Source organism: Propithecus coquereli, unplaced genomic scaffold, assembly GCF_000956105.1.
Source record: "Propithecus coquereli isolate 6110/MARCELLA unplaced genomic scaffold, Pcoq_1.0 Scaffold88, whole genome shotgun sequence".
NCBI lineage: Eukaryota > Metazoa > Chordata > Mammalia > Primates > Indriidae > Propithecus > Propithecus coquereli.
In genome coordinates, this window is record NW_012155062.1 from 2,967,260 (window position 1) to 2,991,962 (window position 24,703).

At 40.2% G+C, this 24,703-nt stretch overlaps 1 protein-coding gene across 2 annotated transcripts in view; it reads right to left on the reverse strand.

The window, feature by feature from the left end:
* The window catches only part of ZNF608 (zinc finger protein 608), a 106,063-nt gene that overhangs the window by 37,290 nt on the left and 44,070 nt on the right, over positions 1-24,703 (reverse strand). For both annotated transcript variants that reach the window (XM_012664334.1, XM_012664333.1), the window contains one exon: positions 22,835-23,090. Coding sequence is in view for 1 of the 2 variants with exons in the window: in XM_012664333.1 (XP_012519787.1) it covers positions 22,835-23,090 (256 nt within the window). In the remaining variant the exon portion in view is untranslated. The remainder of the gene's footprint in view (positions 1-22,834; positions 23,091-24,703) is intronic.

Genomic DNA, 24,703 nt, shown 5'->3' on the forward strand with positions numbered 1-24,703 from the left:
CAAAGAATGGCCACTCTAAAAATCCATGGGCACAAGAGTAGATAAATAATAATGGTGTATTCAAACAACCTAATACAGCAATGACAATGAACTCACCCTAATGTAGAGTGAAAAAAGTTGAGAAAATATACTGCATCTGATTCCATTTATGTAAGGTCCAAAAACATGCAAAACTAGGCAATGTGTTATTTAGGAATTCAGAGGTATGTGATAAAACATGGGAATAAAAACACAAAATTCAGAATATTGGTTACGAAGGGAGAGTAAGAAACATAATAGGATTGAGGAAGGGTCACCAAGGGGTTAGTTAAAAAGGTACTGAAAACTGAAATTTTCTATTAATCTAGGAGGTAGGGAATATATGCTTGTTTTCATGGTGGTGTTTATACCTTACACCTGTTTTAAAATATTATTTTGCACATATATTCAATACTTTTCGGCTGATTTAGGAAGAACTCAGATTTTATTCACCCAAATGCCGCTCTTGCTCATTTCACACTTGTACATAAATTCCTTTTTTTAAGCTTAACATCCTTTCTTGTATTGACACAATATTTTGGTGAACAATGCCTGAAGAAAAGGAAAAATAATCTCGCCCATTGAAAGGGAAAACACCTTAAGACACAAAGTAAGTTGTGAATGAAACAGTTTTCCCCTGAGAAGCTGTGGGAATCCGGAGCGAGTACTGGCTCTCTCCTCTTTGACAGAGCGCAGAATCTATGATGTCCTGATCCAATGGACACAGGGCACAGTACAGGGTCTACAAGCAGCACTGCAGCAACGTTCGCGTACAAGGGTATACTTTACAGGAAACCAAGGATTAATTTTCCCAAGGCTCATAAGCAAGTACTTCCAAAAAAGGGAAAAATACAACTATTACATATCTGTGCAAATCAAAATTCACAGAACAGTGGCAGGCAGCCAACCCAACTATTTCAGGTCTGCTATCCCATCTGCTTGGCCTGTTAACTGTCGGAAAATACAAGTAAATTGCTTCTTCTGCAACTAATTCTCAATAGGGCTCCTAAAAACCAGACTCCATGATGCAACTTTAATAAGACAGAACAGCTTATTATGATCAATAGAGCAAAGCCTTCCAGCAGTTGCAGAGCCAAAAGCTGGCTCAAATGGCTCTTCGGTGGACATGGAGCACGAACGCTATCCTCGCCCACACTGCATAAGGCCCGGGGCCAGGAAACACTCAGATACCAGGAAGGAAGCAGCTCTCTGTCCTGATGCCTCCATGCAGATGAACCCAAAGGCATTCTCAATCCTGCTAGATTTTATTAGCCCCAATATATGGTAATTAATTTACTGCAGGCTCTTAATTCATAAATGGATCAAATAAAGCCTTACATGGCTTTTGGCAGCCAACCCTTACTAAATTATGGTGACTAGAAGTTTGTTCAAATGCTGCCCATAAGTCAGCCCCTTCAGCTTGTAAAGTTCAATTAGAGAGTCCTTTGCTTACTGTGTGCCTTAAAGCTTCAAAGAAGGCATTATTCATGCCTTTTCCATTGCCAAAAAAGGAAAGCTGGCAATGAAGCAATTCCTAGAATGCTGATCCAGGCATTACCAAGAAATCTTAAAACTTCAACTCTCAGTACCCAAAGGCCTCCACTTTGGGACAAAAATCCCAGTGAACTGTAATAGACTAAAATTAATCTAATTAATTATGGAAATCTACATAATAATGAAACTTCTAACCAAGACTCCATAAACATAACCACCTCCTAGAGTTTCTTTTTCTACATTCCCCTTATAATTGCCACTGATAGGTTCCTGTAAACGTAGTCGAAACAGACTGGGGACTTAACCAAGAAGGACAGCTTGGACTGCCATGCCCACCACAATGGGCTGCCATCTCAGTTCTCATGCTCACATCTAGACTGGAAGGCCAAGCCAGGGGTATGACTTGCCAAAGGTTTGAGTTTGACTAGCATTTTCTGAGGGTGCGCATTACTTGCTGTGTGTTTTCTTTGTATGCTGTCTACTTCTGCCAGGGCTGACGACAACTCTGCCCAGCGCCATGGGGCCAAGAGCTTTCCCTCTGATTCTTCCCTTCCCGGCAGGTAAGTGGCTGGACTCTAGCACTCCTTCCCGTGGGCAGTTCCGTGGTTGCCCTCACATATGAACAAGGATTGGTGTATTCTCCCAAGTATGCCATTAAGTCAGAAAAGTGTCAGGCAACAAATCTCCAAGTCTTTCTGCAAAAGAAGAATTTGGTCCTGCCAGTTCTGTAAACACCCGGCCCTTCCTGTGCAGCAGACTTAAATGAAGGAGCAAGAAAACAATTCCACTGCGGGCTACCGCCAGGGAGGCCAAGGCTCTAAATCTCCTTGAAGCTGAAAACAAATTAGCAGCTTTGCCTACATCAAGCCGGCCAACTGAAAGGAGGCTTCTTTTCACTCCAGCATTACAAACTGTGCTCCTTGAAGATAACACTTTTAAGGATATAAAAACGTTTCCTTCTGCTTACTGCCTGTCACCTTATTGACTAGACTGACAGCACAGCCCAAAGCCCACACAAGCTCGCCCTGAGCGCCGACGTGGGACGTGAGCAACGTGGGGGAAAGGGAGGGAGGATTGTTTTTAATCGTCACTTTTTAAGTTGAAGGACAAAGTCATGGGTTAATGTGACCTCCTTCCTCTTCTCCCACTCATTCAGATAACACACATTTACTGGTAGCTGCCCACGCACTTAGCACTGGAGATACATTTGTGAACAAAAGAGACAATCTCTGCCTTCAGAGACAAGGTATCAGTGTGATGTTTGAAATCATCTTTTACCATCCTTATACTCAAGGAAGGCAAGCAAGTACCTCTTATTATTCAGAAGTAGGTGGACTAGAAGAAAAGACACCTTTCTAGGCTCAGAAGAAAAACTTGAAAATACAAGTAATTGCACATGCTTTGGTTAAGCGAGCAGAGTGCTTTGGGGCACTGGTGAATGCACCCTGCCACAGGGCTTGGTTTTCCCAGGGCACACAGCAGGTGTCTTCAGTGCATCCGTCCCTTGTAGACGGAAAGTGCTTATGAGACCTAACGTGAGGACTTTAGTTTCTTAGAGGTGCAGGTACTAATGGGTTGGTCAACAAAGAAGATGAGAGTTTTGCTACAAACATTGAAAGGAGTTTGTGAAAAAATCAGCATGGAGAACAACTCAAGGTGCTAAGTAAAGACAAAAAGAGCAGAACTCAAGCCCAAAATAATGATCTGGCAGGGGCCCATAAGGGAGAAAGGGAGGGATGACGGGGGCGAGGAGAATGTCCATTCCAAAAGCTGCTAAATTTGTTTTGTTTAGATAAGCAACAGCCAAACAAAAAAGGCAGTTTGGGGTCATTAGAAATTTCATTAATAAGTCACTGTTTTAAGTTCCCAAACTTCTAGTCTTCTTAAAACCAAGCATCACTGAAGCGACATTTGGAAAAAAAAAAATAGGCCAAGTAAACCATAACAATAATAAATTGAATGATTTGATCATTCAGTTTCATATCATTTGAAGTGATAATTACAATGGAATATTCCATATTTACTGAAATTATCTCAATTTCAGATCATGAAATAAATGGTAGCTACCAAGAAATCTCAATAAAGGAACTTAAGGCTCTCTAAGAGTTTCCTCACCTGTAAAATGGGCATAATATTATAGCCACTAAAAAAGGGAAAAATCAAGTCAAAGTTTATATAATGGAAGGAAACCTTCACTTTTTCTCCCCAAAATGGGCACCAAGAAAGTAGGCAGCCAGGAAATCAGGGAAGCCTTATCTGGAGAAACTGATCAAAGCAAGAAAAAAGGCATAGAGAATCTACAGCTGGGGGACCCTCTAGAGAAACGATCCATCCAGTTCTCTCTATACCATCGACAAGTTCCACTGAAGCACGTGGAACTTCAAAGCGTGTCAGCGTGCCACACGTAGAAGCAGACAGCCGAGGGTCATCAGGCATTTGAGGAAAGGATCCAGATGAAATACAGAGGCCAAATCAAACACACAAACAAAAAAGAAACTTAGAGGAATGAGAAATAATGCTTTGTGGGGGGTAGGGGAAAGAAAGGGAAAAAAGGGTAATTAATATCCTCAGCGAAGTGAGAAGACACTGCATTCGTGAAAGTAGAAAAAGAGGTTTTTTAAGGAAACAATTCCAACAATAACAACAAAAAACTTTTAGAAATGAAAAACATGAGAGCAGATTTTTCAGTGAAAAAACAAAGATAAAGACAAAGGCATCCTTTGGTGTGATTCTTTTTGTTTTTAATCTGCTATGCTGAGCTTGGTCCTCTCATTGGAAACTCAGGTCCTACAGTTTTGGAAGTTGTGTAGATATATTTCTTTGGAAAAGATATAATTTCCATTTCCATTCTCTTGCTGGAACTTTTTTTATTTAAAAATTGAACCTCCTGTACCAATCTTCTTTTCTGATTTTTCCCTCTTTTTTCAAAACTCTGGTTTATAAGTATTCATATATTTTCTGATTTGGGGAGTTTTTTCCACTTTATCTTTGTTGAGATATGTCAGAATGCTGGAGACAGAAAAGATGAAAGCTCACAGGATGGAGCAATGAGCACAAAGCACAAGATCTGAAATCAGAAGGGCACTGGACTTCTCAAAGACAACACTGGGGAGCTCAAAGTGATGGAGCACCAGCTTCCAAAGTCTAAGGAAAAATGATTTCCAACCAACTCTTCATCTAACCACACTACCAACCAAGCATGAGGGTAGAAGGAAGACGTTTTTAGGCATCCAAGATTTTAACATTTTTACTTCCCATGAACTTTTATTGGAAGATGTGCTCCACCAAAATAAAGGGTCAGACCTGGCGAGAAGAGTACATAGATTCAGGAAATGGGGTATCCAACATAAGAGGCAATGGTATCTTCAGAATTTTTATAGCTATGAATAATGCCTAGGCAATCAGTCCAGAATGGAGAAGTTAGGAGCCTCTGGAAGAAACCACTCCAGAAGATAAAATGTACAGAATACATACTTGACGCATTTCAACATACTGAGAAGCAAATTATAAACCTTGCATGACAGTTAATGGTGAATCAGTGATGGGTACATACAACACCAAGCAAACAAAAAATAAGTCAATTATCAACCTCAGAGAGGAAGTTGGATGAGAAAAAAAGGTAATCATAGTACGTGGTTGTGCTGTGAATAATATATACGTAATCATAATAATGTAAACACTGAATATTGACCTAACCAAAAATTACTTGTGGTAGGCAGCCTCTAAGTTGGTTCCCAATGATCCTTGCCTGTTGGTATTCACACCCTTGTGTGATGCCCTCACCTCGAGCTTGGGCTGGATTTGTTGGCTTATAATTAGGAGGAATGGGCTATCATCCCTAACATTCAGTTACACAAAGACGGTGGATTCCATGTGGGCTCTCTCTGTTGGATCTTGCTGAGCGAGCAAGCTGCCATGCCGTAAGCAGTCCAGTATAGAGGCCCGTGTTGCATAGCAAGAAGCTGGGGCCCTCGGTTCAACAGCCCACGAGGAATTAGAGCCTGCCGAGAACCACGTCAGGGAGCTTCACAGTGGATCCGTCAGCTCCAGTCAAGTCTTCAGTTGACAGTAGTACCTGCCCACAGCTTGACTGAAACCTCATGAGACAACCTGAGCCAGAAGCACCCAGCCAAGTTGCTCCCAGTTTCCTGAACCATGGAAACTGTGAAATAACAATGTTGTTTTAAGGTATTACACTTTAGAATAATTTGTTACACAGCAATATAGAGCTCATAACTCAACTATATTGGCAGTATGGGTGGTGGTAAAACATATTTGTGTCGGGGGAGGGGAGAGTAAGAGAGCTAAAGCGTTATCTTCCATAGTAAGAAGTTACAATAAAATACCAAACACTGAAAAAAATAAATCAAGAAATATCCATATAAACATGTGTTTTTAAAGTTTAGAGAAAAATAACAGTTAAAAGAGTTTAAAGTTGTTAGTTGCCTCTGGAAAATAGAAATTGGGTAAGAAGAAAGGTGGAATAGGAAACTATTGTTTTTTGCTACAGGCCTTGTAGAACTATGTGGCTCTTTAAACTATATACACATATTACCTGAATAGAAGTTAAAAAACAAATTAAACTACATTTATGTGTTAACTCTCATTCATCCAATAAATTCTCTATTTCACAGTGCTCTTTTGGGCATTTTAAGGAGTCTTAACAGAAGGTATATATAAGAAACACTAGAAGTCATTAGAGCTTGTGTAGGCATATTAGACCAGGGGCTCCAAAACTTGCTAATGAAACTGTCATGACTATACCTCTTAGGAATCTTACCAGAGAATATCTTAAACGGGCTCATTCTTCTTTGGAGAGTTATCTCAACGTAAAATAAATATCAGCCTACTGAGACCAGACCCCTCTCTACCTGCAGAAGTGCTAATAGTTCAATAAGTGATTTGAGTAAATAAAGAGTCCTGGAAATAAACCCATTTTTGGAGACTCTAGTCATGCCTACTCACTCAATAGGACTTGGCACTATTTAAGGGTAATGCCATTGAAGCTATTTGCTAAGAATTTTGTTCAGAATCCTTTAAGTCTGAAGTGATTCTGGCATGAAGAACACCCTAAGATCTTTATACTCCTTTGTTATCTAAACTTTAGGTATCTTCAAGAGATGATATATATCAACCTCTGCCCCCTTCATTTTGCACATAAGTGAGGCCCAGAGCCAAGGAAACACAGCTACATGGAGAGAAAAGTGAGACCTACAGCCCACTGCTCTTGCTGTTTTCCAGGGTTCTTCTTTTCCCTTGGAGCTTATCAACCCCCCCCATAAGTCCTAAGGCATTTCTGAACTACATCATACTATTCAGGTGGTGTATAGTGCAGTAACTTTCACCGTAAACAGAGAGAGGATGTCAGCAAAAGGCGAGGAAGCAACAGGAATACTCAGAAAGAACTTCATGACCTCATCATATTTACATAAATTTTTATAACAAATGGGGATGGTGAGAAGTGAGAGTTCCTAGCAGAGGTTTAACAGTCACACAGCTTTTCTTTTCTTTTCACTAATCTTCCTTTTCTTTTAAAACCAATACACTACAGTAACCTCAAAGTTACAGCAATCTTGCCATTTTGTTTTAATTTGGTTTTTCTCATGGTTTAGCTACAGGTTTTTTTCTCAAAAACAGTTTGTCCAGTAGTGGTCATGACTGCAATACTAAGAACTCTTGGGGATCCGGCAACAATACACTTTTTTAAATCTGCTAAATGGACAGATATTGGCATATCGCAGCCAAAAGGATAAAGAAGAATTTTTGAGGAACATATTACAGGTACTTCTTGATGTATGCAATTGTGCCCTTTCAGAGGGTCCTAATAAACACAGTATTTTGTACGAAATATAAAATGCCCTTTTTGCTTAGTTATAATCGGGGATTTTAAAAGTGAGTAACTTCTCACATGCTTTTATAGTCACATACTGTCACTCCAGATACTTTTCACTATTCATGTGTCCAAAAAGGAAGAAGTTCATGTGCAGGAGAAGAAAGGCTTTGGCTGCCTTTAAGTGATTTCAGTGTTTTCATTTTGGGTTCTAATCAATCTTATTATGCTTACCAACTGGCCTGGCACTCCTACTATGCTTTTGTCACTTTCATTAATCATCGGAATGAAATAAATGGGGGAATGACACCAAACACTGAGCTGTAACAAGTTGCACTGTCAGAATTCACGGAGGGAAAGAACACCACAAAATAGGCTCCCTGACAATGCCCTAATATTTCTTTGTAAACACCAGACGACCCTTTCTACTTTCTAAAACACATAAACAATTTACCCTGAGCAATGCACAAAAGTTAAGGCTGCATATTCCTAAGTAGAGTACCTGCATCTCCCTCAGGCTAAGTGTGGTGTAAGTGGTCAGGTTGAGAGTCAAATCTCAAGAGAAAAAACAAAACTTACCAACAAACTGGAACCTGAACCCCAGGGGATCTGGCTTAGCTGCCAGGCCTTGCTGTCCGGAGGATCTCAGTATGCTCCAGCCCACCTTATCCTGAAACGTGCAGTGAGAGTATATGTGGGCAAGACAACCAGATCCCTCTCAAGACATCCCTAAAGCTCAGGAACACTGTGGCTTTTAATTCTCCTTTGGATCCTGCCTTGATTTCCACACAAGTCATAAATTCCCCATGCCTCATTTTCCTCACTGTGAGAAAATAAGGATGCTGGTGCTAAATCGCAGCCTCCAATACTTAACAGTTGCACCCAACATATGAGGTGCTCTGCTGAAATTCCGTACTTGGAAATGTGCTGCTTGCAAGAAACTGCAAGCTCAGGAGGACTGGTATGGCTGATGACATTTATTTTAAGAAGATATTTAATTCAGAAGCCGGATATAAAGTGAAATATGCTAGAGGGTGGATACTTCAGGGATTCTCTAGTAACCAACTGGGGATTTTGAGGTAACGCCCTCCTGAATCACTGAAAACTAATGTGCAGTCAGTATCATTTTAAGTAGCTCACTGTATTCTGCTGCTTTGAAAACTAACCCACCATTCTCTTAATTCCATTAGGTTATTTGTCACACTATCAACTCAAACTTTACCATTTTTTGAGAACTCCATGTGAATGTGATAATACCTTTCAGTCGTCCTACCAGGCAAGGGTCTATGGAAGAGACAAGTTCAACAAGGTGCTATGCTTGGCAATGAACACTGTCCCAGTTCCAGGTCTATGGCCCCCTATGTTATCTGCCCTTGAGTATTCAAAGACTTATCAAACTCAAAGTGCCTCTCACACACTTGCTTAACCACAGCCAGCTCGGTTCCAGGTTCAGAGAGTGGCAAACAAATGCCACAATCTTAATTACGGTTCTTCTGAGCTTCTAGTATCCACCCCTTATGTTTGTTTGGACAAGAAATAATTTTATATGTTTTGTGCGAGGTCCTGGCAAGAAGCTAACTGTGCTAACTGTGCACACTGTCCAGAACTGGCTGGCTTTTCCTATTCTGAAAGGAGACTAGGTCTTCCTGCCAAGCTGAGGAAAGCAGGGGAAGGTAGCCTTTGTGGGTTCTCTTTAAACAAAATGGCCTCCACTGCTGCTCAAGCAAAATAAGACACATTAAATGTTCTCAGTCAGCTCTTTCGACGTGAGTTTCCTCAAAAGTTGTCTGTCAATGTGGATATCAAGAAGACGTCTACATGACAACATACAAACTGTGCCAATGTACAGGTGAGCCCCTGAAGAGCTGGCAGGATCCGAGCTGCCCACTGGGCCAGGGGGACACGTGGACTGCCTCTCTGAGGCTGGAAGCGGTGGGCCACTGCTTTTCTTGTTATGAAATGCAGAGCTGAAAACTACATTTTAGGTATTTTTGGAAAAATATTTGGTGAATATTTAATTTAAAAAACATTTCACTCTATAAGACGAATTAAGTTCATCTTACCTGACATTTCAGTCAAACCTCAAACTGACAAACAAACGTTTATTTGCCTTTTATCATAGTTTTTAAATAACAGGTTACAGTCATGCACACACACACACAAACATAGACCGAAAGCTGGGAAAGGCTAACCATTTTAGATAGGAACTAGAAATCCAGACAGAATACACTCCCCACAGTCCTTTTATTTAGATTGTCGGACCTCAGTTTTTCCATAAGAATAATGGGCCTAATTCCAGTAGTCTTCTACATAATGAGAAAATGCTGATTAGACGGTATTGACAGAGCAACATAAGGTTCCCCTGGCTAAAGTGTTTAATTGTTCAGACACACCAAACATGTCATGTGTCATGTAGGGGAAACAGTCACATTTCTAACGTCCAAGGACTGAAATACTATAAAAGTGGCTCAAATATATATTGCGTGAGAAAGCTTAATAATGAAATGAATATATATAACCACTCAATTTACGATTCAGTTATAAGAAATTATCAAATGAGCAATATAAGAGTCCGGCCTACCTCACAGATCTTTTTATACGCCCCCCTCTCGGGTCTGCTGGCGGTTCTGTCAACTTCGCTAGATGCTCTGCAACTGCGCCCCTGAGCCTAATTCCCCCAACTTTCTTTGCTGAGAACGGCTTTTTGAAACCTATTATATGCCTTCTCCCATATTATAGCTTATTTTCCTTTTGCCAGGAAAATATCAGCCAAACTTATCTGAGAACAGAAAGGCCCCAGAAGGGCATACGGGGATGCTTTGGTAGGTACTACTTTCAAAAACTACCTGGATAGTTCTTCCTCCTGCCTCAGTTATACACCGAAGCCGAGGGAACAGAGACTATGAGAGGAAATAAAAGCAGGGGGCTGGGCAGGGCTTGGGTGTGCCAGGGAGAAATCATTATACTGCTTGAATACATCAAGTGACAAATTATATATTATAAACAAATCACGAGACGCAAAAGGTTTTCTGTAAAAATCCTGTCCTTAGCCTTCCTTGTTCTGAAGGAGCAGACCCCAAAAGAAAGATGTTTACAAAGACAGAAACACAGGTGGATCAGATTCCTTCCAGTTCGGAATGGATGCCTGACAGACTAATTTTCTCCCCAGCGTGTTTGAATTCTTCATATTTAAAAGTCTCACTTAACTTCCTTCACTTGCGGGAGAAAAAGCTGTAGAAGTCATTCTAGACACAAACAGAAGCGAAATCCAAACCCTTCTGTCATCTAGAGCAAAGCCCCCCACTGAGGCAGAGCCCCGGCCACGTGCCCTCCCGGGAGCATGCCTAGCACATTTCCTTCCTCTTGCTGAACAACTGCGGTTTTTACTGTAAGGGGCAAGTCTCATTCCCTTCCTACCTAAGGCAGGACCCCTGGATGTGGACACTGAAAGCTATACAGCTGACTTACAATCTCATCCCCTTTGTCATCAAAATGTCAGTAGGTCCAAAGGTGGAGAGGGTAAGTGAGACAGGCACTCTCATCCAGAAAGAGCAAACTGGTACCACTGTCTGGGAAAGCAGCTAAGCAGTATGTCTTCCAGTACATTAAAAATGTTTGTATAACATTGACTGAGCAATTCAGCTGAAAAATTGATCTAACATAAAAATTGCAAATGCATAAAACAAAACAAAAAAACTTCATGCATATACTATGCCATGTTTATATTTACCTAAGAAGGTGAAAGCAATGTAAATATCCATCATTAAAGGAATTTAAATTAAACTTTGCTGTGTCTATTCCATGGACTATTTCATATCAAAGAAAAATGTGGCCAGGCGCAGTGGCTCATGCCTATAATCCTAGCACTCTGGGAGGCCAATGCGGGAGGATTGCTTGAGGTCAGGAGTTTGAGACCAGTCTGAGCAAGAGTGAGACCCCCATCTCTACAGAAAATACAAAAATTAGCCAGCCATGGTGGCATGTGCCTATAGTCCCAGCTACTCAGGAGGCTGAGGCAGGAGGATCACTTGAGCCCAGGAGTTTGAGGTTGCTGTGAGCTATGATGATGCCACTGCACTCTAGCCAGGTGACAGAACAAGACTGTGTCTCAAAAAAAAAAAAAAAAAAAAAAAAAAAAATGCTTCTTAAAGTGTTTTAATACTATTAGAAATGTTTCTTTCTTAATGTTAAGATTAAAAGAAGACATTAAAAAGTGTGTCTAACCTAGAACTAATAAGTAATTATATAACAAGGCTGCAGGATACAAGGTTAATATACAAAAGCCAATCACTGTCTATATGCCAGTAATGAATAAGTGGAATCTGAAATTAAAAACACAATATATTTACATAAGCTCCCTAAAAGTGAGGACGTAGGTATAAATATAGCAAAATATGTATAAGATCTTTATGAGGAAAGCTATAAAATGCTCACGAAAGAAATCAAAGAACTAAATGGAGAGATATTCCATGTTTATGGATACCAATACTCAATGATGTCAGTTTTTCCCAACTTGTTCTACAGATTCAATGCCATCCTAACTAAAATCCCAGCAAGTTATTTCATAGATATCAGCAAACTCATTCTAAAGTTTATATGGAGAGGGAAAAGACTCAGAACAGCCAACACAATATCGAAGGAGAAGAACAAAGGTTAAGGACTAACACTATCTAACTTCAAGACTTAGTATAAAGCTATCGTAATCAAGACAATGCAGTATTGGCAAAAGAATAGAAAAACAGATCAATGAAACATAGCAAAGCTCAGAAATAGACTTACATAAATACAGTCAACTGATCTTTAACAAAGGAGCAAAGGCAACACAATGGAGCAAAGGTAGTCTTTGCAACAAATGATGCTGAAACTACTAGACATTCACATACCAAAAAAAAAAAAGCTCTAGAAACAAAACTTACACCCTTCACAAAAATAATCTCAAAATGGATCACACACCTAAATGCACAACTATAAAACTCCTAGAAGATAACAACATATAAGAAAATCTAGATGACCTTGGGTTGAGCAATGACCTTTTAGATATGACACCAAAGGTTCAATCCATGAAAGAAAGATTTGATATAACAGATTCGTTAAAATTAAAAACTTCTACTCTACAAAAGATACTGTCAAGAGAATGAAAAGACATGCCACAGATTGGGAGAAAATATATGAAAGACCTGATAAAGAACTGTTATCTGAAACATACAAAGACCTTTTAAAAGTCAACAATAAGAAAACAAACAACACTATTTTTAAAATGGGCCAAAGACCTTAACAGAGACTTCACCAAAGAAGATGCACAGATGGCAAATGAGCATAGGAAAAGAGGCTCCACATCATGTCTTCAGGGAAGTTCACATTAACACAACAATGAGATACCATCATATACCTATGAGAATGGTCAAAACCTAGGACACCGACAACAACAAATGCTGACAAGGATGTATGTGGTGTGACAGGAACTCTTATTCATTGCCGGTGGAAATGCAAAGTGGTTACAGCACTTTGGAAGACAGTTTGACGGTTTCTTAAAAAACTAAACATACTCTTACCACATGATCTAGCAATTGCACTCCCTGGTATTTACCCAAAGGAGTTGAAAACTTTATGTCCCCACAAAAACCTACACACAGATGTTTATAGCAGTGCTATTAATAACCGCCAAACTTGGAAGCTACCGCAATGTCCTTCAGTAGCAAATGGATAAATAAACTGTGGTACATCCAGACAATGAAATACTATTCAGCACTCAAAAGAAATGAGCTATCGAGCCATGAAAAGACACAGAAGAAATGTAAATGCATATTGCTAAGTTAAAGAAGCCAATCTGAAAAAGCTACATACTGTATGATTCCAACTAAATGATATTCTAAGAAAGAGCAAAACAATAGAGACAATAAAAAGACCAGTGGCTGCCAGAGCTTAGAGGGGAGGGGGAGATGAATAGGTGGAGCACCAGAGGCTTTTTAGGGCAGCAAAAATACTCTATATGATACTATATGGTGAACATGTTATTATACCTTTGTCCAAACCCATAGATTGCACAATACCAAGGATAACCCTAATATAAATGAAGGACTTTCAGTGATACTGATGTGTCCACGCGGGTTCATCAACTGTAACACGTGCACCACTCTGGTAGGGGACGCTGACAGTGGAAGAGGCTGTGCATGTGTAGGGGCCGGGGGTATGTGGGAACTCTCTGTACCTTCCTCTCAATTTTGCTGTGAACCTAAAACTGCTCTCAAAAAAATAGTCTTTAGGCCATCTGCGGTGGCTCACACCTGTAATCCTACCACTTTGGGAGGCCAAGGCAGGAGGACGATTTGAGGCCAGAAGTTCAAGATCAGCCTGCGCAACATAGTGAGACTCTGTCTCTACAATAAATAAATAAATTAGCTGGACACGGTGGCTTGCACCTGTAGTCCTAGCTATTCGGGAGGCTGAGGTAGGAGAATCACTGGAGCACAGAAGTTTGAGGTTGCAGTGAGTTCTGATGATGCCACTGCACTCTAAGCCAGGCAATAGAACAAGTCTCCAAAAAAAAAAAAAAAAATGTCTTTAACAAAGTAGTGTATCCACTGAATGATCTCAACTATGTTTTTAAAAATATATATTAGAAAGCTAAGACATAGGCAATGAAAGCAAAAAAGGCCAAGTACAAGTGGGACTACACAGAACTAAAAAGGGTCTGCACAGTAAAGGAAACCATTAACGGAGTAGAAAAGGCCACCTAAGGCATGGGAGGAAATAGATGCAAACCCTGTATCTGATAAGAGGTTACTATCCAAAATATATAAGGAACTCCTTCAAAGCAATAGCAAAAAACCAAATAACTCAATTTAAAAAGGGCAAAAGACTTGAATAGATGTTTCTCCAAAGAAGACACACAAATGGCCAACAAGTACATAAAAAGATGCTCAGCATCATTAACCATCAGGGAAATGAAATCAAAACCATAATGAGATACCACCTTATGCCTGTTAGGATGGTTATCATTAAAGAATTGAAAGACAGTAACTCTCCTTCTGAGTATTTACCCAAAAGAATTGAATTCTGGCTCTCGAGCAGACATCTGCACTCCCCGGTTCACTGCAGCACCATTCGCACTGGCCAAGACTTGGAAACAACCGAAGTTTCCATCGATGGATGAACGGACAAAGAAAATGAGGAATATACACACAGTGGAACATTATTAAGCTTTTAAAAAGGACATCCTGCCATATGTGACAACATGGGTGAACCATTTTGCTCAGTGACATAAGACAGTCACATGGATGCCACTTATGTAAGGTATCTAAGGTAGTCAACCTCACAGAAGCAGAGTAGAATGGTGGTTACCAGGGACTGTACAGAGAGGAAAATGGGAAATTGCTATTCAACAATTTCCTATTTATGTAACTTTTAGCATGCGATTAAATTCTAGAGATCTGCTGTATAACACTGTACCTACAGTTAACAATTTCTTTAAAAAGCTGAGAAAGTGAACTAAGTGGTCACCTGAATTATAGATTTTTTTTCCTTCTACGTTTTTACTTTTCTTCCAAAATGGCCATGTATTCCTTTTATAATAGGAAAATAAAAACCGTATTGAGGACATGAATGATTTATTTAAGGGAGAAGGCATGCCAAATATTTTGTTTCTCCTTTTTTGTGTTGATTAACCAAACAATAGCAAGGTTGGAAGTGAAAATATAATAACATGTAATCAGATGTTATAATGGATTTTTAAAAATCAGTGACAAAGTAGATTTCTCAAACTATATTTTCAATTGTTGTCTAACTTAATTTAAAAGTAACACATCCCTCACTAAAAAGCTACACTACTAAAACTTACATAGGTATCAAGACCATATCACTTTGTTCTATGAATTGATTCAACACTCGGCAAACATGTATGGCGTGCTTGCTCTGCGCCAGGCGCTGAGGATCCAACAGTGAACAAACAGATGGAATCTGTGCACTTAAGACGCTCACAGCACAGTGGGGCTGGAAGGGATGGTTTGTATACACCAACCCAGCTGAAGTGGATTCAAGTACTGCTGCCAAAATCCGATGCTAGAACTATAAAGAAATTCTTGTCATTCCGTGCTCAAAAATAAACTCCAGTTATTACATCACATTTGACTCCCTCTTTCCAAAGAGCACTCTGTGAAACATACGGGAGCTTTTGAGCGGACATAGAAAGCCCAGTCCAGAACTCCCAGGAATGGTGTGAAGAGCGGGCTCTGAAAGTTCAGCCGCAGTGCCTTCAAATTCAGACTGCCCCGCTCGCCCAGCGTGCTGCCCGGTACCGGCGAATCTCCTTTATTAAAATATAGGCAACAACGGGGAGCTTATTTTAGACTTCGTTCTGGGGATTAAAGGAAACCATTACCTGGCAAGCATGCCCAGCACAATGCCGGGCAATTAGTAAGTACGCAACGAAATCAGTCCCTTCTCTTATCCATATACACATTTACACATAAAAAGAGCAAAGAATCAAAGACAAAGATGTAAAAGTCAATGAAATCGGGGCACTGAGGTGAGCGGTAGTGACTGCTGATGGACACGGGGTTTCTTCTGGGGTGACTGAAGTGTTGCGAAATTAATTTTGGTGATGGCTATACAACTCTGAATAAACTAAAAACCACTGAATTGTATTCTTTAAACGGGTAGATTGTACATTGCATGAATTATATCTCAATAAAGCTGTTATAAAAAATTATAAAAAAAAGAAATACTTTAATGAAATGAAATACTTTACTCAATATGCCTACGGGACCAACAGTTATTCTTTGCACCTAATCTCCATTTTGTAATTAGCAATGTATCTTCAGTTCAAAGTCAGTATAATATTAAGACACTTTCAAGATTTTCTTACCAACTCCTTCTTTACAGAGTAAAGATAAGCAGATGGGACAATACCACACACACACACACACACACACACACACGTCTTACAGAACAATTTAAGTCATTTACTATATTTAAATCCTAAGAGAACATTAGTTTTACATTCTGTATTTACATGTAAGAATAAGTCTGGCTACAACATAACCAACAAAAAGGTAACAATGCCTTTATACAGTAGGTTCAAACCTTACCACTTCATTACTTAACGCCTAATGTCACCACCAAAATATTACACAAATGACACCAAAACAAAATTTAGTCTAGAAACATTAAGCTGAATCCTACCTAACAGCCGCTTAATTTTCGCGTTGACAAGAGGTATAAAATGACTACGCTGTTGCTTTCCAGCAAAACACACAATCACTTACAATATCCAAATTTTGGCCGCATTACCGCATCAGTAAAGCATAAAACAAGTAGGTGCAAGAGTCAAGCAATACCCAGGAAAACAGCACAAAACCTAGGAAAATTGCTTCCTTCCTTTCTCTCTCCTTCATTCAACAAATATTTATAGAATGTCTACTCTATGCCTATTTGAAGATCTGTCCTCCATTTTTATTCTTCATATTTTTCTGTGAGGCTGGTAACATTAGTTTCATTAATCTTTTTTTTTTTCTTTTTTTTTTTTTTAGAGACAGGGTCTTGCTCTGTTGCCCAAGCTGGAGTACAGCGGTGTGATCACAGCTCACTGCAGCCTTGAACTTCTGGGCTCAAGAGAGCCTCCCTCCTCAGCCTCCCAAGTAGCTAGAACTACAGGTGCGAGCCACTGCACCCACCAGCTAGTTTTTTGTATTTCTTATAGAGACGGGGGTCTCACTATGTTGCCCAAGCTGGTCTTGAACTTCTGGCTCAAGAGACCTTTCCACCTCGCCTCCCAAAGTGCTGGCATTACAGGTGTGAGCCACTACATCTGGCCTATTTTCATTAATCTTGAAAATACTTTGATGAGTTTTGTTGTTTATTACATGTCCTTAATCCAATTTTATTTATTTAAAAAAAAAAAGTTCACTGCTGTACTCAGAATAATCAGAGGTAACTAAGATGGTACATGGTCCAGTAAAGATATAGATCTGATTTTCTATTTGGGGTACTTTTTCCATGTGAAAGTGGATGGCACTAGTGCACATAAGTACACTGCCACCTTGGAGCTGCTCTGCCTGCCACCAGTGGTGATGGACCTCCAGGAACCATCCACACTTTCACTGGCAGCCCCACTGCAAGATGGCCCAGGGAGGTGAAGGAAAAGTTCATGCTGAGAATCAAGGCTGGACCCTTGCTCTTATTAGCACAGTGATTAAACAACCATGCTCACCTGCCAAACTCACATGCTGGGCACTGTTTCAATCATCACTGATTTGGGGGGGTCATAAAATACAGAAGCTGAAAGAGATCATCCCCTTGTGAGTCAAAGTTGAATTTATAAAATCGCTGGGATATATCTCAATAAATAGTATTTCATTCAGTAAAGTACTGCATCAACTCCATGCTCAGTTACTGAAAATACAAAGTAAGCTTGCTCGCTCTCATCTCAAATTAATTAAAATTTAAGGGGGGGGCAAGGGCAACATAGGTAACCTAAACATCTGTACCCCCATAATATGCTGAAATAAAAAAAAAAATTTAAAAGAAATGTTCTATTTTAAGTAATAAGATTGGCAAGCAAATACTGCAGAATAGGAATAACAATGCCATACATCAGCCTCACCCTCTGTTACGCAGAACCATTTGTCTTTTGATGAATTACCTAGAAACCCCCACGATGCACATGTAAATGCTGTCCTCTTTACGACTGGAGACACAGGAGAAGCACAAGAATTTAAAAACATCTTTGGTAGCTTAAAAGAGAATCACTTATTTTTCCAATTAATTACTCTGAAAACATTAATTCCCAAAATCACTTCTCTTTCCTTGGAAAACAAAGAACATCAGGTGAAGGACCACATATGAACAAGCATGCTTCCTTCCTCTCACACCTGGTGTTGAGTTTGCTCATTAAAATCATCCTATCATAAGCTGACATTTTTATTTCCATTGTCCCCTCTGAAAACTGGCTGATTCTGAGTATAATCCTTTATTTGCTACATTAACAACTTTCCTTAATACTACAGGGTTATGAACCATTTCAAAAGTAATTCAGCAGAGACCACACAGAAATAAATGTATTGTGTCTTGTTCACTTGAGAAATTAACAGTAAGGTCCACCACCAGCATAGTAATAAATTAGGAATAGTGGTACCAACGGTTGTCCGTGAAGCTCCTCAAATTCTCTGCAGAGTCCATGTTAAGGGCCCTCTTTCTCATTAGCCCGCTATCTAGACAATGTGCTCGTCTGCCACACGACAGCATCTTGGTAGACACTATCTACTCTGGGAGGGAAACAGGGCAGGTGCTCCTGTTCATCTTATACCTGGGCAAGTGAGGCAGTAACAAATGTGGCTTCTTTAAAAGGAAAAGGTCAAGGAACTTGCACAAAGCCAGGCCATCCACTCTTTCCCTAGACAGTGGTTCCCAACCTTGCTTGTACATTAGAATCACCTGGGGAGCTTTGACAAAGCACCAATGCCAGTCACCCAGCCAGACCAAAATGCCAATCTAGACCAGTTAAATGCCTGGGGCAGTGCCTGGGCATCCGCACGTTTGTAAAGCTCCCCAGGTGATTCAAAGGCACGGCATTGAGAACCGATGTCCCATAGCCTATATACGTGTAAAAGGCCATCAGGGGCAGATGCCAGTTTTATTTCTCTTACGTTCTTTTCTTCTGTGGCTTTGCTTAACCACTAGGAAAGTAAAGGGGTCAGGAATGCCCAAGTGGCAGAGCAGTAGTGAACGACAGTCATACGATGATGGATGCAGGTGAACCAAGTATGTTCTCAGGTATGGCAAAAACAAACAAACAAAAAACAAAACAAAGCAATAAGAAATGTGATTCAATAAAAATCAAAAGAAAAACACATTCAGGAGAGCTAAAAAGCTAAGTTCAACATATATGTATTTATACACATTGCTGTATACATCATGTTTTTTCTGGGTTTTTTTTCCAAAAAAAGAAGCAAATTTTCTAACTATACATAGCATGTGTGTCCCAAATGTCAGAAATGAAATGCTAAGGAAATTCTTTCCAACATCTGTGAGTAATTTTGTACATCATTGCTTCTATGCATTCACCTTAAAGGAAAAAGATCAGAGTCAAATAACCAAACATCCAAATGCAGTAACAGTTTTTCTCTCCTATTAAGCATGATCTGAAACCCACTAATTTTTTCCAGAGGGAACTTGACTAGCAACACTTTATTCCTGAGCACAACTCGGTTCTTAGATGACCAGGACTTCACGTGCTGGCAGTAACTCCACCGGGAAACACTGTGACTAAAGAACCCTCCTCTAAGGAGGAATTCCAAGCACAAGAAACAATGAAGTATTAAGTAGAGATTTCATATTCCGATCTTGCTGTTGCCCACCACCATCCAAAGAAACCACAAAAATATTCAATATTCCCCAAAGACTGCAGATACGAACTCTTAAAATTCTAGGATCTTAAAACACAGGCACATACACAACCTTCGCACACACGTGAGTGCACGTAGCAATCAGGTTTGTGGAAAACACTGCCCATTATACAATACCCTCAAAATGAAAATACCTGGGAAAGGATTTTATCCAACTCAATCTACAGGACATTAGTCAAAGGCACCTGACAGTTTTGTAAGTGCTCGCCTGGAAGCTCTTGGGAGCGAAGCCTCCTACCGCTACTGCAGCCTCCCCCCCCGCCCCCATCTGTCCTTTCTGCTCTGCCACCTAACTGGCTCCAAATGTGTTTGCTCTGAATTTCTCTTTTTTTCCCCGAAAGGGAAAAATTAATGGTCAAATGGATTTTAAATTGCTACAAGAGCTTTAAACACATGTAGTGAGAAAAAATGCAAATGGAATGCTCCTGAAAATGACTGCACATTGAACACACACCTTAGGACCTCGGCCTTTAACTCAGCCGAGTTCTTACATTCTGCGGAGGTCAGAAGTTTAGTTTACTCAGCAAGAATAACTCTATTAACAGCTCCAGCTCCCTCTTGTCACCACAGTAAACATCCACACATTCCAAATCCTGGAAAATGGGAGGCAGTAAAGAGGAGGTTGGAGCCACCGAAGGCCCGAAAACCTTCTAAATCGATCAGCATGCATGTAGAAGAATCCGCAGAGATGGGTGGATCACAGCACATAGAAGCAGCTGCGCTGGACTCAGGGGGCCAACTTTTCAGAGGATAGGGTGGAACTGGTGAGGCTTTATGTACACGACTATTAAACAATAATAGTAATAATAATACCTTACAGCTCTTCACGTCCAGAGTTATCAGAATTCCACATCGACTCATGTACTGCCTATAGTTTTTCAACACAGATTTTTTTCTGAATAATCCTATCTTTTATTAGAGGATAAGGTTAAAAGTCAAAACTAAGCCCTACTTCTAAGCAAAGTGAAAAATAACCCAAGCCTTACAGCTGTTCCAGAGTTTGTGGCTAATTTTACATCATCTACCACCCAGTGAGGTCACACTGCAGGAACTTGGTCCTGCCCCACACTTGAATAAATAAAATCATGACGAGTAATAAACTGATGGGCGCTAAGTCATAGCTAAGAAATGGGAAGACAGCACTTCACCCTAATGAGGAAATTATCCAAGTACAAGAAAATCAGACGTTCAAGTTCATGGAAATTAACTCCTACTCTGTCCAAAGCTTTTTCTGTTCCTGAAAATTTGCACCTAAACGAATTAATTGTGACCTTATTAGTGTCTTGATTCCTGTTCTATACTTTTCACACTGAGGTATCACCCTTACTTGTGCTTCAGGAACAATCCAAGGGAGTGCAAACTGCACAACCCAAAGACAGGTAACAGGTAGAAGCTTGCTCCCCACAGGAACCCCCGCCTTGGACGGCGTCTGAACAGACAAGCAAGACGAGAAAAATTTAATGTTGGCTCCTCCTACAGCAATTCCTCCCAATGCGGTTCCACAGCATGGTTTTAAATGGCTTCCCAAAATATCTGAAAAACCCAAATTAAAAGGATAAAGAGGGAGGAGACCCAAAACCCAAAAATGTCTAAAGCCCAAAGTAAATTCTAATCACTCCCATTTGAGCAAACAGGAAAGTTCCCCATAGTTTCTGCCACCCTTCCCTTTCCCTGATTGCTGCTTGTACAGCTCTTTCTTCTTCCTTACGGGCGCTATCTACAAAACTGTTTTATTTAGTTACAAAACATATGCCATAAGAGTATATTTAATGTAATACATAGAATTCAAAGAGTTCTCTAAGAATCTTTGTTTTTTTATCTTGAAACAGCTTGAGCTGTTTTCTGCCTTCTAACAACCTGTCGCCTGATTTTCATTCTTCATTTTTATTTTCTTCTTTCATTCCCCAGTGTGTCACTGTCCTTAACTATTTTTCTCAACTACTTGCCCAGCGATCATCCTCAATCTATCCCCCTTCCCACCCCTCTTTTGCATATATTTTACCTTCTCCCTTTGGGTTTGGCCCTCAGTTTTCCCCCCTCATTCAGAGAAACCTAATGATTGATTTTGAGTCTCAGACCCTTCCTATTATCCTCATTCTTGCCCTCACTCCCTTCAAAATGACCATGAGAGTGACAGCTGTCATCTCCTTTACCCTTGACCAATCTAGCTTAACGGGATAAAAGTTTCCCCTTGTTCTTCATTCTCCTGTGTTCTCCTGCTATAGGCTGGGGCACGATTCCTCCTTATCTTCTCTACTTGTTCCCCAGTGGAGCAATGCAGCTCTCTCCCTGGTACTTAGTTTTCAATTATCGGTGAGGCTGTTAATGACACTGACCATCTGAAACACTCTGTACCTGATGGTCATGTGCTATGAGATGTGGCCAACCATGATTTGGATGCGCTGTCAGCAGGGCATATGCTCTGATTTATATTTCCAATAGCAATGATGGATTAATCCTGATCCATTTCTCTCGAACCTTGTTTCTTTGTGACTAACGGATTGCACCTGCCAAACGGCTTGCTAAGTTAAGGGGCAGGAAAGGTTCTATGTCTCTGGCCATAGAAGAGAAATAACTGCCTTAACTAGGGCTTAAGCCTTTGACCTTGGCTTCACTAGCTCTGAGCACCAACCAGCCACAACCACATCGTGACAATGATCCTTGCTATATGTGCAAGAACCCTTGCTCAATTCAGAAGATGAATATAAACCTCTGCGACACAAAAACAACCATGTCAAGAGAGATTGGTTGGCACCGCAAGAATAAACTAAACGTAAGGTACTATCTCCTTCCCAGTTTCCACAGCCCCTTTCAGGGGAAAGGTAAACCCTGACCCTGCTTCGCACAGTCCTTCCACGTTAGCACTTAAAAGTGGAGAATCACTTGCAGAAGACGCTCACTCATCCTGAATGTAAAGGCAGCCACGAACGAGAAGACAAACACAGTTCTTATTTCAACACAAATCGAGACAGCACAAAAACCACTTTTCTTTCCTCTCTGAATACCACGAAACAAATCCCCCTCACAAGTGGACATTAACACATCATGGGGAAGAGGGCGTGGGAAATACATAAAAATAAATGGTATTTACCTTCTTCTGTTTCATGCCACACGATCCCTTCCAAATTCACACTGGTCCCAGGTTCACAGGGCCCCAGACACTCTGGCTCTGTCACTACTCCAACGTCACACGTATTGACACCCACGGAACGAGTCCGAACCAAAAGCTGTTCGACCGGTGCTGCAATACTGGATGAAGACGGGGAAAAGTAGGAGGGTAGAATCTGAGGCGCGAGACTGCTGGGAATCGGCGGTGGTGGTGCTGGCACTGTAAACAGGGGGTCAACCTGAAAGACAGACAGGCTTACTGCAGTGGCGCTGCGTTCTGTGAATTCTTCTTAATGCAATCTGTTTACATCACTTCTAGAATCTATCACCATTCCAAATTCCATTTGCAATTATAATATGCTTCGAGAGTTTTAATGGTGCCAAAATATAAAGCAGAATAGAAATGAGCATTTTATTTTTTCATGCCAAACAAGGTTAAACATTAGAGCACAGATTCCGGAATCACAGGCCTTCACTGTTCTTCTAAATTCACCACCAATGGACAACCGTTAGTCTCAGCAGATGTGAATGAAATATGCTTTACAAAATTAAAGCTCTTTCCCACTTGGAATGAAATCTTATTTTTAAAATTGTAACATTTTCCAAAGGAGAAACTCCAATAAACACTAATAAACAGTTAACATATACATTATTGGACATTTAAGTATAGGAACTAGACTAAAATTGTTTTGAAAGTACTTTATAAACCATAATAAATTAAATCACTACTGAACTATATTAACTTACTCTGCTGGATATATAAAATATATAAACTTGATTACACACACTGAAACACATACACTGGTTATTATTAGCATGTATTAAGTGTAAACTCCTAATTAAGTATTCTACGGCAAAGTTTAGCAGAATTCATAAAAGAAGGGAAGTAAAAGTGTATGACCGACAGTAACAGAACTTGAGTTTCTCCAATGTACAAATCGTCTAGTGGTTCAACTTGTAAAGATCCCTGATGAGTCTGATCAAGGCTCAGTAGCCCTCTCTCTAAATCCAGGAAATAGAAATCACAGCCAAGTACAAGATCTTGTGGTGTAATGATATCTCCCTTGCACCCCTATCCCCAGGAAAGCAGCAAAGGGAGCTCTTCATCACAGAAAGTTGAGAAGTCTGGCCATAATGAAACCGAAGGCTCTGGCTGTGCTGAACAGGCAGACCAACCCATTCAGTCATATGGCCCACTCTAAGACTACTACAGAATAGCCAAATGCAAAGTCTACACCAGGACTCCAGATTACCTGTGTCCTGGTTTTGCACATAGACACAGCCCAATATACCTTGTGTGTATTATCAGTTGGGCTAAAAAGTCATATATGTAAAAAGGACACATAGAAGGTCATTCTTATAAAATTCTGTCTTCTTCTGTTGTTCATATACTCCCAGTTATCCTTTTATAAATTATCCTTTATAGCCACTTGGCTACAGACATAATATTATATAGTCTTTGTTGTTTAAAAAAAACAAAAAAACAAAGTATATTTCAAGAGAGCTATATGAGGAAGCGTGCGCCTAGTTAAACTGCAGAAGCAGTCATCTGTGTGGGCTCCTTGTTCATATGACTGTAGGAACTATTTCTACAGTTTGCATTTCACTAAAATGATAAACTGACGTTCACTTGCCTGAGTGATCCAAGATGCAACAGAACAGCCTTTCACCCATCTGCATGTTAAAAAAAACTTAATTTCCTGCTCTCAAAGCTGCCGTAAAACTTCTTGTGCTCCATGCTTTTTATTGTTCTGCATTCTTGATCACACAGCCCAAGGAGGAAAAGCATTTCACAGCCCCAGACCCCAGATATGGTGATTTATGTTTTTGTGTAAATGTAGCTTAATGTGGA